The following is a 13,668-nucleotide window of genomic DNA, read 5'->3' on the forward strand; positions in this document are numbered from 1 at the left end:
ATAGAGCGGGGAAGTGAGATCGGATCACAAGTGGTCACTCAGGATGCATGTGGAGACGCATTCTAATGCCAGGTGTGAACAGACGAACTCGGAGCTGTCCACTTGTGTTCGAATCACTCAGGACGCATGTCAATGACGGGTCTGAAAGGGGCCTCTGGGTTTTCAGTTCCTTAGGTAACTTCAACTCTTGGTCAGTTACCGTGGTTACCGTGGTAACCGACTCTGTGAATCCAACCTGCTCGCTGTCAGTTTCTCTCTGTGTCCTCCGTCTTACAGAGCCAGACACGCTGCTTTATTTCCTCATTCATTCAGTCAAAGGTCGACTGTTTGTCAGAATCTAAATCCTGGTTTGGTATTAGTTTGTTACTTAGAAAAATGAGCCTGAATTTTTTTTTGCCTGTGTACCTGTTTTCACAGGTGAAAAAAAAAGGATCTTAGAAAGATTATCCTTGCAAAACATAATTTTCCATCTGTTTTTAAGTTATAAATACAGGAGAGAAAACAATTTAGGTAAAAAAAAAAAATGGATCACTAAAATATTTTAATTTCTCCCTTGCTTTTCAGGGCTTCCGTACAAAATAGGAAATAATTGCATAGAACCTTCTTCTGCTGTTAAGGTCACTTGAGCTGCCTGTTTATTTTGTACCCACAAAAGTTATAAGAAAAACAGAGTGGTGGCCTGATTTATGCCACACAGTAATGGGCTAACAGTGGGTTGCATGCAGCAGGGACAAGGCCAAGACAGATGGGAGCTGTTAGCCACACTCTGGCTTTCAATCAGGGTTAGTGGATAAAACTCTTAACTGCAATGGGCCTTAAGGGGTTTCAGACTGTGCTTACTGAGGCTTGAGGACATTTAATGCCTCAAACATTTGCTTCGCCATTTACATTTACTATATCCTCCAAATCACTTGATTCTTCATTAGCCATATAATGAGCATCATGGCGGTAAGGCAGGACTAGTGAAACCATCCATTTCAGTGTCATTCGTAACCAATGATCTGAAGACGACTGACTCTGGCTGACTCAGACAGATATTACAGAGCCAGGGCAAGAAGGCGGATTTCCAGCTTCCACAGGCTATTTAAGTTAATGTTCAGTTTCAACGCAGGACTGTCTCCTAAAAATTACACTCCCATACAACTAAAACTGCAATATGAAATATGTTTTTGGTCGCGGATTATGATTGTTTTTTAATGTATAACAAATATGTTTCTAATGACAGTCTGCGAAAATCTGCATAGGAAGGAGGTCAGGGTGGATCGATGGGTCAAACAAACCCAGGACTTTCACCCAGGAGACCGCTGTTTATGTCCTGTGTGAAACTAAAAGTCAACATTGACTTATTTTAATTTACGTCTGTAGTTTAATAACGTAACCTGTGTTGCCTACTGAAGCTTTAAGCCAAATCATGATAATTTTTTTTACTAAACCTAACCGAGTAGTTTTGTAGTGTGTTTTTGTTTTGTTTTGTTTCAATTTACAACCACGTGTTTAAAACTGTTTACAACTGTGACCGTAATACAGGAGGAATTACATTTCCCTCGAAACGTATTTGAGAATGCAGTTTATTTGTATGGGAATGTAATTTTGTAAGAGACAGGGTTGGCAGGACATAGTGTGTCCTTGAGGGTGAAATAAACGTGTCGGAGTGTGTGTACTGTCACAGACCTCTAACACTCCCCTCTTTATTAAACTTAAACACAATCTTTCCTTGAACTTAACCAAGTAGCTACTTTTGTTGTCAAACCTTAACTATTTATGTTAATGTTAATGTTGCCTTAACCATGAGTTTCTTCAACTGATCATTTTGGTTCCTCCTCTGGAATTCTTTCCAGCTTCAATACACATTAGCAGTACAACAGAGCTCTGTTCTCCTTGAATGATGTTGTGGCGTATAGGTCAGTTCAGTGTCCAGCTGAGGTTGATGCTCTGGCTTTTATCACACCCACTGCTGATTTCAGTAGCTTCTCGCACGCCTCTGTTTGAAGATCATTACTTTTGGTCTGACAGGGGGTTTGTTTTTTGAAGCAGGGGGGGACAGCTCCAGTGAACTCCACGCCAGTAACTTATGACTGTTGAAATAATGTTTAATGTTGATTAATGGTTCGATAATGAGCTCCCGTTTCTTAGTCTCCTTCCTGACAGATGTCAGGGAGTATTAAAAAAGGGCTTTTTAGGGCTTGTCTGGTAAATGTATAGAGGTGCTGTTGCCTTCGCAAAGTGGCTTTGGAGCTGCTGAGCCTGTGGGGTCACCAGCATGGGGGTGCACTGGATGTGTCCTCTACTGGGCCCTCTCCCTGAGTTCATTAATCAACTGGTCGCTGAGCTCTGACAGTTATACGCTGGGCACACCCCAGGGCCTGGTGGGAAGTCAAAGTGAGCGCTTTCACCCATAACAAGTAATTGGAATAGACTCCTGCAAAAGCTAATTCATCAGTTAGATTGATACCTTGACACTTTTACTCGTTTCACTCATATTTATTGGAGGCATTTGTGTTAAGTTGTGTTGAATTTCTTTGCAAAGCTGCAAATCTATACGCCTTATAATCACATTCAAGACTGACTGTGTTGCTGTTGTCTTTCAGGGTCAGCGTGGCGGTAAAGGCATACCGGTAAGTTTCTGACCTCTGAGGTAGTAACCTGCTAATCTGTTAAGGCAACTGTTTAAACACTCACTTATACATCTCATTCACCTGTGTTTGTGTTTTGTGTTTTTTTTTTCTAGGGGGAACCTGGACCCAAAGGGGAGAAGGTGAGACATAGTTTTCAGTAGTTTGACAATTTGGTCAAGTAACACATCCTATAGTTTACCAGCCAGCCGTGGTGGAAGAAGAATTACCTGTTTATTTACTGTGAATAACCACTCAATCTGACAGCCGTAGAGCGAGGAGGACGGTCCGTCGGAGATGACGCGTACGGCGATAAAATCCCAACACTCAACAGCAACATTGAGCGTCCGCCCGGCCGATCCGCTCCCACATACAGTATGGGCTTCTCGGTCTTCGTTATAGTGGCGTCTGTCTGACATATAAAGCTCAGGATAGACAGACACGGCCAAAACTTTTCTGAAAAGTTCATAGATTTTCAACGACAAGTGCTCAGAGTGGCTGCACACAAAAAAGGTGGAGCACTCAGAAAATAAAAGCTGGGTGCAGCACCTTTTCTCGAGGCGACCGCATGCAATTCAAAACAATTGAAAAAAGATGCTCGCGCTCAGAAAGAAATGCTATGTGGACACAGGCCCTAACTCTTCACCATCATAACAGAAATTCTAGCATTACTAATAATAATAGTAAACATTATTAATTATCATTTTGTTGTTTGTCAACAAAATGTTATATATGATGTCTTACCAACACCTCTTGTCAACTTATATGTAACACAGACTTTCTGATATACATTTGCAGTCTCTTCTTTTTACTAATTAAACTTTTTTTCTCTTCTCTCCAGGGCGTATGTGGAGACTACAGTCACCGGGTATGAAACCACTATTGTGGAGCTAATTCTTTCACATTACTGTTTCAAACAAAAAGCACTTTGTCACCAGTGATTAGAACCTGCCTGTATTGTAATTATATATGTTAATATTGTGGCACAAACTGAACCTGTACTGTTTGTCCATCCTACAGCATTTTAGCATACATCTCTCACAGGTCCACATGTAGGTACCGTTTCATAATGTCAGAACAGACGAGAAAGTTGAAAGAAGACAAAAACTCCTACAGAAGCCGGACAGACAAATGGCTGGTAGCATGATGGGTAGCACATGCAGAGCTCCGCAGTTCTTTGGCTCGACGTCTCTGGGGTTTTGGCTAGTTGAGAGAAAACAAGGCAATTACCGGCGGCCTGCCGGAGCACTACGTGATAAGAGCCTGTGTGTGGGGTGCCAAGAATAAGAGTCTCCGGTGTAAAGGGGGGATTTTTCAGATAGCTTAAGTCCATTTCCAGTAATTCAACCTTTCTTAAACTGCTCCTGCTAAGATGATTAACGTTTTTTTTTTTGCTACCAAGTTTAAAAACCCCTCAAAGTAACAGTGAAATGCACAATGCTGAAATGGTTTTATGAATCGTTATCAGTGGTGTGATATAAATCTCTGGACAGTAAATGCTTCAGGCCAGATCATTTCAGAATGGGAAGTCAAGAGGAAGAAGGAACCAGAGAGGATTCTGGGTTTGATGCCTTTAGCCTGCAAGGAAGCTCACCCCCCCCACCCACCCCTCCTACTCTAACAAGCTGTATGCCTGTTGAATTTGTTTTTCATACACTATCTAGAGCCATCTGCAGCAGTCTGTATGGGAGGTCCATTCCCAGTGTCTGCTCAAACTCCAGGCCTCATCCTATAGTGAGACCCTTGGGGATTGGGGGTGATTGGGGGGGTTACTGTAGGTGGAGGTGGTGTTTAGAGAGTTTACATTTCAGGACAAAGCCAGCAAGATCAGCAAATATTTCTTGTGTTTTTGTCTTATATGTATTTTAGCAGCAGCCACTGCTGTTAAAAGAATAGTTTGACATTTAGGGAAGTATGCTTCTTTGCTTTCTTTCTGAGAGTAAGATATAAATTGATGTCTATCTCACATGTGTGCGAGTACTAAGCGGGAGTGATTAGCCTAGCTTGGCATAAAGACTGGAGGCAGCGGGAAACAGCTATCTTCTGTCCAAAAGTGAAAAGATAAACCTACTTATTATCTCTTTTGTCTAATTTGTACAGAAAGATAAATGTAAAAATTACAATGTGTGGTTTTGGGTTCTCTCTATAATGCAGGTTTCGTTGTAATCCCCAATACGACTAAATCATAAATTACTATTTTTACATTTGTGTTCACATAAAAGCTAAACCAAAAGGACACATCATGACATTAAGTCGGTGTTTTTTCTCACTATGCACAGAGCCGGCTAGCTGCTTCCAGTATTTTCGCTAAGCTATAGGTTAACCACATCTTGACTCCAGCTCTGTACTTAACACAAATAAGTGACCGGAACATCCTACTCTCTGAAAGCAAAGAAATAAACAGTTTGAGCTACCGCTTTAAACTGAAATCATCTTGAATTCAGGCTTCACAAGACATGAGACACTTTTTGTGTGTGGTTAGATGAAGGCTTGTTGTTGCCACCATCACCAGCACTGACTGAAATGACCGCTTCCCTGGTGTGTGTAGGGCCTCTTTGTGCAGGATCTTCCTCTGAAAACCCTGGCTGCCTTGCGCTCCAGTCAGGCTCTGATGTTGAAGGTTTGTGGGTGCCACCAAACACCCAGATAGATAACTGGGTCACCAAGTCGTGCCGCAAAGAGAGCCAGTGCCCTAGAGCCAAGGCACTCCTCAACCCTCGGCTCTCCACCCATAGAGAAAGAAAGAAAAAAGAAAGAAAAAAGAAAGATCAATGGGGTTATGAGGTTGCTACTGGTTTGGTTAAGTCACTTTATAAAAATAGATATATCTTTAAAAAATAGATGAAAATAATGTTACATAATATGCAGTTAGTATCTCTTTGAATTCTTACTGGATTTAAGGGTAATTGTTCATACTACCGGAGCACAGGGATGCCAATATTAAAATTAAATCAGTGAATTTGATTACAAAAATAAATAAATCCATGTGTGTGCACATGTATGACGAAATTTAATTACAAAAATTACAGTGTGACAATTTTATTTTCAAGATTCAGTGATGTGCCATCTCGAAAATTAAAAAAAAAGTCAAATTCAATTTCAACTCCATTATAGTTATTGCAATGTTATGCAATTTGACATTAAATATATTTGTCTCTTATTAATCACACACATAATTTCTGATAAAAGAATAAACAAACAAAAACTAAAAAAAGGCAATTACTACCAACGAAAAGGAATAGTAGAAAACGGTATAACAGAATAAAGGTTTTCTACAGGTATTATTATTATTGCACCTAGCCTGTTTATAATAAACAACATATTTTTATTTTATTCTTTTTAAATGTCACACAAAAAATATTTCATTAAAATATTAACTGACTTTTACATACATAACTCTAACATAGTTAGATGATATAATTTGAATTTCATTAAATGATTTTACTTTAATATTGGCAGCTCTTGACTTCTATACATTTAAACTTGTCGTGGTGGATAGCTGGAAATGGTGAGGGACAAAGCAGCACACTTGCCTACTTCCTACATTTATACCCCTTCTTATATTTACTCATAACATTCTTGTATATATTTCCATATAAATAGTATTAATGCTATTTTTTGGCTTTCAACTGATCTACATAAATATAGTGTGACTGACCACACAATGAAAAGAAGTATGTTCCAAGACTGACTTGAAGCTACAAATATGTATGTTAAAGTAGTAAAAAGTAGTGAATACTTCTTTTTGGGGGTTTCAGGTATTGGGTGAAGGTACTTTAAATGTTGCTGCATTATAACAAATTGTGGAAATATGTACGCTATGTAAAAAGTAGGCAAGTCATATGCAGCTGGTTCTACTTGGTGTCTACGGGGGAAATGTAGCAGGATCATATACCTGCACCATCCTGTCCCTAAACTTGTATCTGATCATGCTGGTCATCTCAACAGAAGCGGCGTATTGTACAGCCCTGTGTTGGACACTTGGCCACAGTAAGTCTGGATGTGCACTGTAACTGTACTGCTGTACTCTCTTTGTGGCAAGACTGGCGCCCACCTCAGCTCCGCTGCAATCTAGGGGCCTGGCTTACTGTTAACGGGGACATTGATGTACATAAATCCTAAAATAGGGGATGCTTGATGATTTGCAACCAACAGACTCCAAGAAATCTGAAAGCTTTCACATGTTTTTCAAATAAAGAAGCATCACGGTACATCAACCATCCCCTTGCCACTCCAAGCCCATAGTTTGCTGTGCCGGTGCCTTTTTTTTTGTCTTTCCTCTCTTCAGCCTTGTTTCCTTTTTTCTTTCCTTTGCCCTCCCATTTCCTTGCTTTTCACTCTGATGTTCTATTTCTCTTTTTCCTCCATATCCCTCCCCCCCTCTCTTCCCTCGTTATCCTGGTTCTACCCTGTTTCCTTTCTCTGGCCTCCTGGTGACCTTTGCCCTGTGACCTTTTTGCACCGCTGGCCACCTGTGCTTTGTGACTCTTCCCCCCGGCAGATGTTGCCCATCACCGTGCGCAACATGCCCCCAATAAGCCCTCTAATCCTAAAACGCCTCAAGGTACAATTCTCTCTGCCCCCCCCCTACTTGCCCCCTTTCCTCCTCTCTGCCCGCCCTGTGGATGCCAACCGCTATCATCCGTCGCCAAAACCTCCCTCCACCGTCATGCTGTAATTAACCAACTTTTGGCTGCTATACTGCTTCTAAATGTTTAGTCATATTGAAAGGCCTTTTTCTGTCAGTTGAGCGTGACAGGAAATTGAACAAAAATGCTGCATTTGTTCTGGTTTCAGAGCAAACCACAAACCGCCAATGGCAAGAGAGCACAACAAAATATATCAATACCATATCAATAGTAGATTGAACAAATTTTACTTAACAATCCACTGATAAATCACTAAAATGAATACTAAGTCACAAAATTCTAACTGGACCTCTTTCCTGTGGTAACACAATCCTGCAATGCTGATAAAAAAAAATAAAAAATACAATCCTAGCATCTTCATACAGAACTACAGACACTTCGCATTCGTGATTTACCTTCAGTGGCAACATTCAGGGTCAACACAGGCAGTAGTGTTACATTCATTGCAAAGCACAAAGTAAGAACAACAGATTATAATAGCATTTATGTTTATTCCAGACCATCATCTTTTCCTTAAACTGACTTAATATTGCACTTTACATTAAGTTGAAAGACTCAAAAGAGACTGAAAAAGAACTGTCAAAAGTGAAGCCGTAAAATTACCAAATCCTACATTTCCCATAATTCAACTTGGTGGCATCTTCTTGTTAGACCCTGTCAAGCTCCACACCTCAAGTTTGTAACTTAGGTTTCCTTTTTCACTGACTTAGTGCCCCTTTAACCACCTAAATTAAAAAATGATGTAGACTGAGTGCCCGTGTGCATTATAGAAAAAAAATGGGTAACTAACTTGACAGTGAATATTTTGCATATTTGTTCAATATGAATAGTGTGACAAATATAAATTAGAAAAAAAAATGTACACATTTTGCTCTTGCAAAATCCATCCTATTTCCAGTCAAAAACGTGGATATTGATGATTCTCCAAAATCCCTGTGTCCCATCGTTCTAGAATCTCTGTGCATGGAAACTATGGTATGTTTAACCTTAAGGAAAGATTGTGGTTATGGCAAATAAACTATTGCTAAGGTTAGACAACTTAAACACTTGGTTAAGTTTTTAAGGAAGGAGTTAGGGAAAGGTCCTAGTTAGTGTAAAAAAAAACAAAAAAAAAAAACAGCTGTGACGGGAAACAAACTCCACTCTCTCACATAAAAGTTGGACAGCCAGCCCATCTAACACCCTTACTGTCTGCCCAGCTCCATACAACCAAACTGTGAATTACGTTTCGAGGGAAACATATTTTGTCGCGGATTACGTTAGTTTTGATTTATCACAAATATGTTTGTGATGATAATCCACGGAAGTCCACGTACAGGAAGAAGGTCGGAGTGGTGGATGGGTCAACACAGGCCTTTCACCCAGGAGACCGCTCTTAGTGTCCCATGTGATACAAAAAGTAAACGTCCACTTATTTTAATTTTGCATTTTAAGCCAAACCATGATCTTTTTTTTTTTTTACTAAACCTAACAAAGTAGTTTTGTTTAATTTTCTGTTTTGTTTCTTTCAATTTACAATGTTAAGCCTCATCCACACTGGGAACGCCAGGAGCGTGTCTCAGCTGCGTCTCTTCTAGAGATTCGAGGTCTTGCCTATTTTTGCCGCGTGCCGCGCGTGGTTCACAGTTACAGACAGTGAAAGTGATCTATTGACTGTATATTAACATCATATCAGCAACATTACTACAGTTTCAATGTCTATCTGTAGAATCTCTTATGGAGATGAAAAAAGTAAAGACTTATTTTTAAATCAACACTTCCTGCTTTGATTTCAAAATAAAAACACTCAAGCGTTTTTTCTGTGGACAGAATTCCTTCATTTGTTAACACAAGGCTTTTAATCTGAAATATGTGCTGGACAGTGTTGTAGAACATGCAGTGACTTGGAGAGCTCCATGAATGACTATAGTACGGGGTTTCAATGGTGGATTATTACTATTATTTACAAATTACCACGTTTCTTAACCTTTCTCTGTCTAAAATAAATATAAATGATATTTATAATGAAATGAAATGGCCATTATGAAAGGCAAACTATGTAGAAAGAAAGAGCTAACAGCAGCAGCTGCAGCAGCAAAAATGCAGCTGAAACGCAGCTGGTGTGAACACCCGACGCGTGAATCACGCGGCCACCATGCGGCCACCATGCGACGCAACCACGCGCTCCTGACGTTCCCAGTGTGGATGAGGCGTTAACCATGTGTTATAAACTGTTTGAAACTGCGACCGTACATAATTATGTTTACCTCGAAACGTAATTGAGAATGCAGGTTAATTGTATGGGAATGTTATTTTAGAAGACTGGGTTGTAAAAATCTCTCTATTCTGTAACTGATCACATTACCAATTCTTTACCATAAACTGTATCTTGAACAAGTCTTGGCCTAGTTGGCATCGTGCCAGGACATAATACTGTACCTTGTCTGGAGATCAGCACTACTTGCTGTTTTACATTTTACATGCTGAACACAGTTCTTATTGCCCCCCTGAGATAAATCAGATATCAGCCAATCACTGTTGACCATCTGATATAATGGGGTTTCCATCATGATGAGAATAGGATTATCGCTGATTTTTTTTTTTCCTACTAGAAAGTTCTTTCAAATGGTCAAATTGTGCAGAACAGCACATTTTATTATCAGCTATTGGCAGCTGCGCTCTATATCCATAACTGTGTGTGTGTAACCCCTTGAGAAAAGCCTAGCATGTCCAGAGACATGAATCATGTTGGACACATTCTGCCCTGCAGCACAGAGGAGGAATGATAAAATATGGATTTAATATGGATGGATATGTTCTCCATTATCTTACAATAGAAGCTTGGCAGCTGCTCTCTGGTCCTGAGCTACTGTACATGTGTGTTCTCCTACAATAACACAGTGATTGCTGAGTGACTGAAGTAAGGCCAACGCTTTGTGTTATAGGAACTGCTCTAAGTCGCACCACATGTGCAAATAAATCATGTATAGTAGCAAAATGCATTAAATTTCATGTCATGCAAACTTGTTTCCCTCTATGCATTTCCATATGGAGGTGTCTTCTCTATAAAATATCGTCTTGTAGCAATCAAGAAATTGATTTTTATGAGGTCCAAAAGATGAGTAGTAGAAATAGTTTTGAAACAAAGGAGGAGCAGATTCAGGACGTGCAGCAGCCAGACAGATTCATTTCAGCCTTTGAGGTGTATTTATTATCTTCATATCCTGTGCTCATTGTAAATTTCCTTTATTTGATTTTGTTTAGTCTTTGCTTTGGTTTGAGATAACTCCCAGGGCTCTGGCTGTCAGCGGGCAGTCTTCAGAATAAACACACGCAGATTAACACGTTATGTCAAAGAAGCCGCAGGAAAGATCAATGTCAAAATTCCATTCGTTCATTTTCAAATACAAACAATAATAATTTATGCTGTCACAAAGTTTCTGTGATCTCGAATTGCATCTTCTTTTTGTTACCCGATGAACAGTTAAAGCTAAACTTAGATAAACTGGAATACCTTTGGCAACAAAAAATAAGATATCCAGGACCATTCATTAGGTGGCTTGTGAAAAAAGTTAAAGAACTACATCAGTGTGACATATTTCCCAGGGCCTTGCTCTCCAATCAAAGGTAGTAGTGCACTCACTAGCTTCCGTCAGCTAATGGTACTTCATGGAGTCATCATGTGACTTAAGTACCACCCTTTGGTAACTTAACATGTCAAATCATATCCCCTGTCTCTGTTCAAAGATGGACTCTGGCCTCAGATGCGAATGTCCTCCTTGATCTGTCTGCGGCCGTCCACTGACTCCTGCTCAATGACTTTGACCACTTCTCAGTTGCTGCTGTGATCGGTTTTGGTCTCATGTTCACAGAGAGCTGATATTGTCTGTTACCGATGTGTTGGCCCCTTCATCTTGTGGCTGGTTTCCAGGCCCCTTATTGGTCCAGGGGTTCATGGGTACTCTGGATACTTTGACCCCCATTTACAGAGAAGGGCTTAAAGTCAGCAGACAGCTGACAGAAAGATCAAGAATGCCGGTCGTGTCCTTGAAAAAGGGACACTGTTTATGATTTCGACCCCATCCTTCACTAGATGACTGAAGTTCCATACTTAGATCACATCATTTCCAGTCAACTCATATTCACTGACAATTCCTGCTCTTCCATCTACACAGGGTCCATGCTGGGGCCATGGGTAATGGCCTGGCAGCTAGTTACAAGTCAAAGTCATTGACCAGGTCTATTGGATATGGTACAAAACCTTGAGTTTGGAATATTTTATCCCAGATATGTGTTCCAAGGGTCAAGAATGAATCTCAAGCATTACAGTATAACCGCTTTGCCTTGCTCCCCGGCTAACCTTCCTCCCTGCAACCCCCCCCCCCCTACTGCAGTTATTTGTGGTGTTGTGTGAGGTTGTTGTGTTGGCATGGTCAGTGTGGCGAGGCGTGCTCCAGCACGGCAGGTTGTAACTCGAGGTCTCCCAGCAGGGCGAGCCTGGAGCGCAGGGACCCCCGGGACCTCCAGGAGCCCCCGGACTCCCAGGGACCCCCGGCCTGAATGGAGCCAGTGGCCCACCGGTGAGTCCCAATCTGAGTTCAACCAGTAATGTCAATTAATTCAGAATCAGCCCATTTGTTCTGTGTCAGTGGCCATACAATGTGTGTGTCCGTCTCTCAGTTCTTTGTGACTTCCTTACCCTTTCTGTGGCTCTCAGCCCCAAGCCCACAGGCTCCTACTGAACACTTTAGAATAAGTACATGAATTTCATTTAATGTTATTGAGAAGACTTTATTGGAACCCCAGCAGATTATTGAGTTTTTATTTTGGCAGGAACTACTCTGTTTATACTCTATATAATGAAGGTATACAACAACAACCCCTAGTTAAAAATGTAACTGGTGCATTAGTAATACAAGAGAGTATCAGTTGAAAAACATGAGAAAAGGACACGCATGTGTTACAGTATTTTGCAACCCGACCACATGGGAAGGTGTATAAATTGCACTAAATTACAAGGACATTGTCATGAGAACGCATTTTAGCCATTTTGTGTGTTATTTTCACGCCATGCAACAAAACTTTGGGGATTAGGTTTAGGTTTAGGTTTTTTCGGTCAGTTAAGTTTAGGCAACAAAACCACTCACTTAGGTTTAGGGAAAACGTCAAGGTTGGCCTTTGAAATAAGTACGTAAACTAAGTCAAATACATATGGAAACAACGTAACAGAAGTATGGAAAACACGTCACAAATATCCCTAACGTAACTTCAAAATAACTCACCAACACTTTGGGACACAAACAGCGGTCTCCTGGTTGAAATTCTTGTGTTCGTTGGACCCATCCAACTCCCCTCACTCCCTCCCACCATCAGCAGTCTTTCTCCTTTTTTATTCTACGTCTCTAGCTCTGAGCGTAGCATATTTAAGCGGATGCGTTTACAATGCAGTCAATAGAGATTACATAGCGTACAAATGACACTCCAAAAGCAAGAACAGCCTTCTTATTGCACGCAAAATTGCCGTGTCATTCATTTGCCATTTAGTGAGACCGGGCTGTTTTAAGAATGGCAGTCAATAAAGTACACATCCCTCGATGATGGCCACTTTTAAATAATTTCTCCATTATGTTGTGGGCTTTGTTTCCTCCCTGTGGACGTATTTGTGTCATATGGGATTTACCATAATTACCATTTTGTAAATAGCGTTCACATCAACATCCAAATTGTAACTATGACTGGGAAACATCTGACTTATTGCTTGATTAATATATTGTATTGAACTGTTCGACACAATGTCAGCCCTTCTCGTCATATTTTGCCACTCAGGGCAGCCTTTTGCATAGTATCCAACTGCGCTTGTTATGGAAATTAAACTACGGACGTAACGTCATGGGACTTGGTGAAGTATAGTCACATGACATAACGTCGTTAGTAAAAATAACTCCAGAGTGAAAGTCATGCCAGTTTTCACTTAGACAATCAATACGTAGAGCTGTTGAGTTTATAAAGGTTTAAACGTGATCATTTAGTGGGAAAATATGTAGAATTTACTGTCAGGCTGTCACTATGAAAGGCATAGTTGCAAATTCAAATGGCATCATGGAACTGGTATAGTCGATTCAGTGTAAAGAGTGTTTGCTCTTTCCATACAGGGTAAGCCCGGTGAACCAGGCAAACCAGGAAAAGACCCAAGGGTAAGCTTCGGTTCAGCGAATCCCCCACCTTTATTTTTTTCCAGAATCTTCTCATTAGTGAACGTTTGTTGGAGTGACATTAACCTTCTTGTGATTTCTACATCATTTCTGCAGCTTTTAACGGGACTGAAGGTAAACATCTTTCTCTTCTTGTCCAAACATCAAAATCACAATTCTAAAAAAAGCTCGATTAGCATCACTGTGACCTCTCATGGTGACTCTACAGAGTTATTA

At 40.5% G+C, this 13,668-nt stretch overlaps 1 protein-coding gene across 1 annotated transcript in view; it reads left to right on the plus strand.

The window, feature by feature from the left end:
- The window catches only part of col13a1 (collagen, type XIII, alpha 1), a 143,679-nt gene that overhangs the window by 89,293 nt on the left and 40,718 nt on the right, over nt 1–13,668 (plus strand). The window contains exons 11-17 of the mRNA XM_037783364.1: nt 2,589–2,615; nt 2,729–2,755; nt 3,454–3,480; nt 6,561–6,602; nt 11,728–11,820; nt 13,393–13,434; nt 13,549–13,566. Coding sequence (XP_037639292.1) covers nt 2,589–2,615; nt 2,729–2,755; nt 3,454–3,480; nt 6,561–6,602; nt 11,728–11,820; nt 13,393–13,434; nt 13,549–13,566 — 276 coding nt within the window. The remainder of the gene's footprint in view (nt 1–2,588; nt 2,616–2,728; nt 2,756–3,453; nt 3,481–6,560; nt 6,603–11,727; nt 11,821–13,392; nt 13,435–13,548; nt 13,567–13,668) is intronic.

The sequence above is a fragment of the Sebastes umbrosus genome, chromosome 10 (assembly GCF_015220745.1).
Source record: "Sebastes umbrosus isolate fSebUmb1 chromosome 10, fSebUmb1.pri, whole genome shotgun sequence".
NCBI lineage: Eukaryota > Metazoa > Chordata > Actinopteri > Perciformes > Sebastidae > Sebastes > Sebastes umbrosus.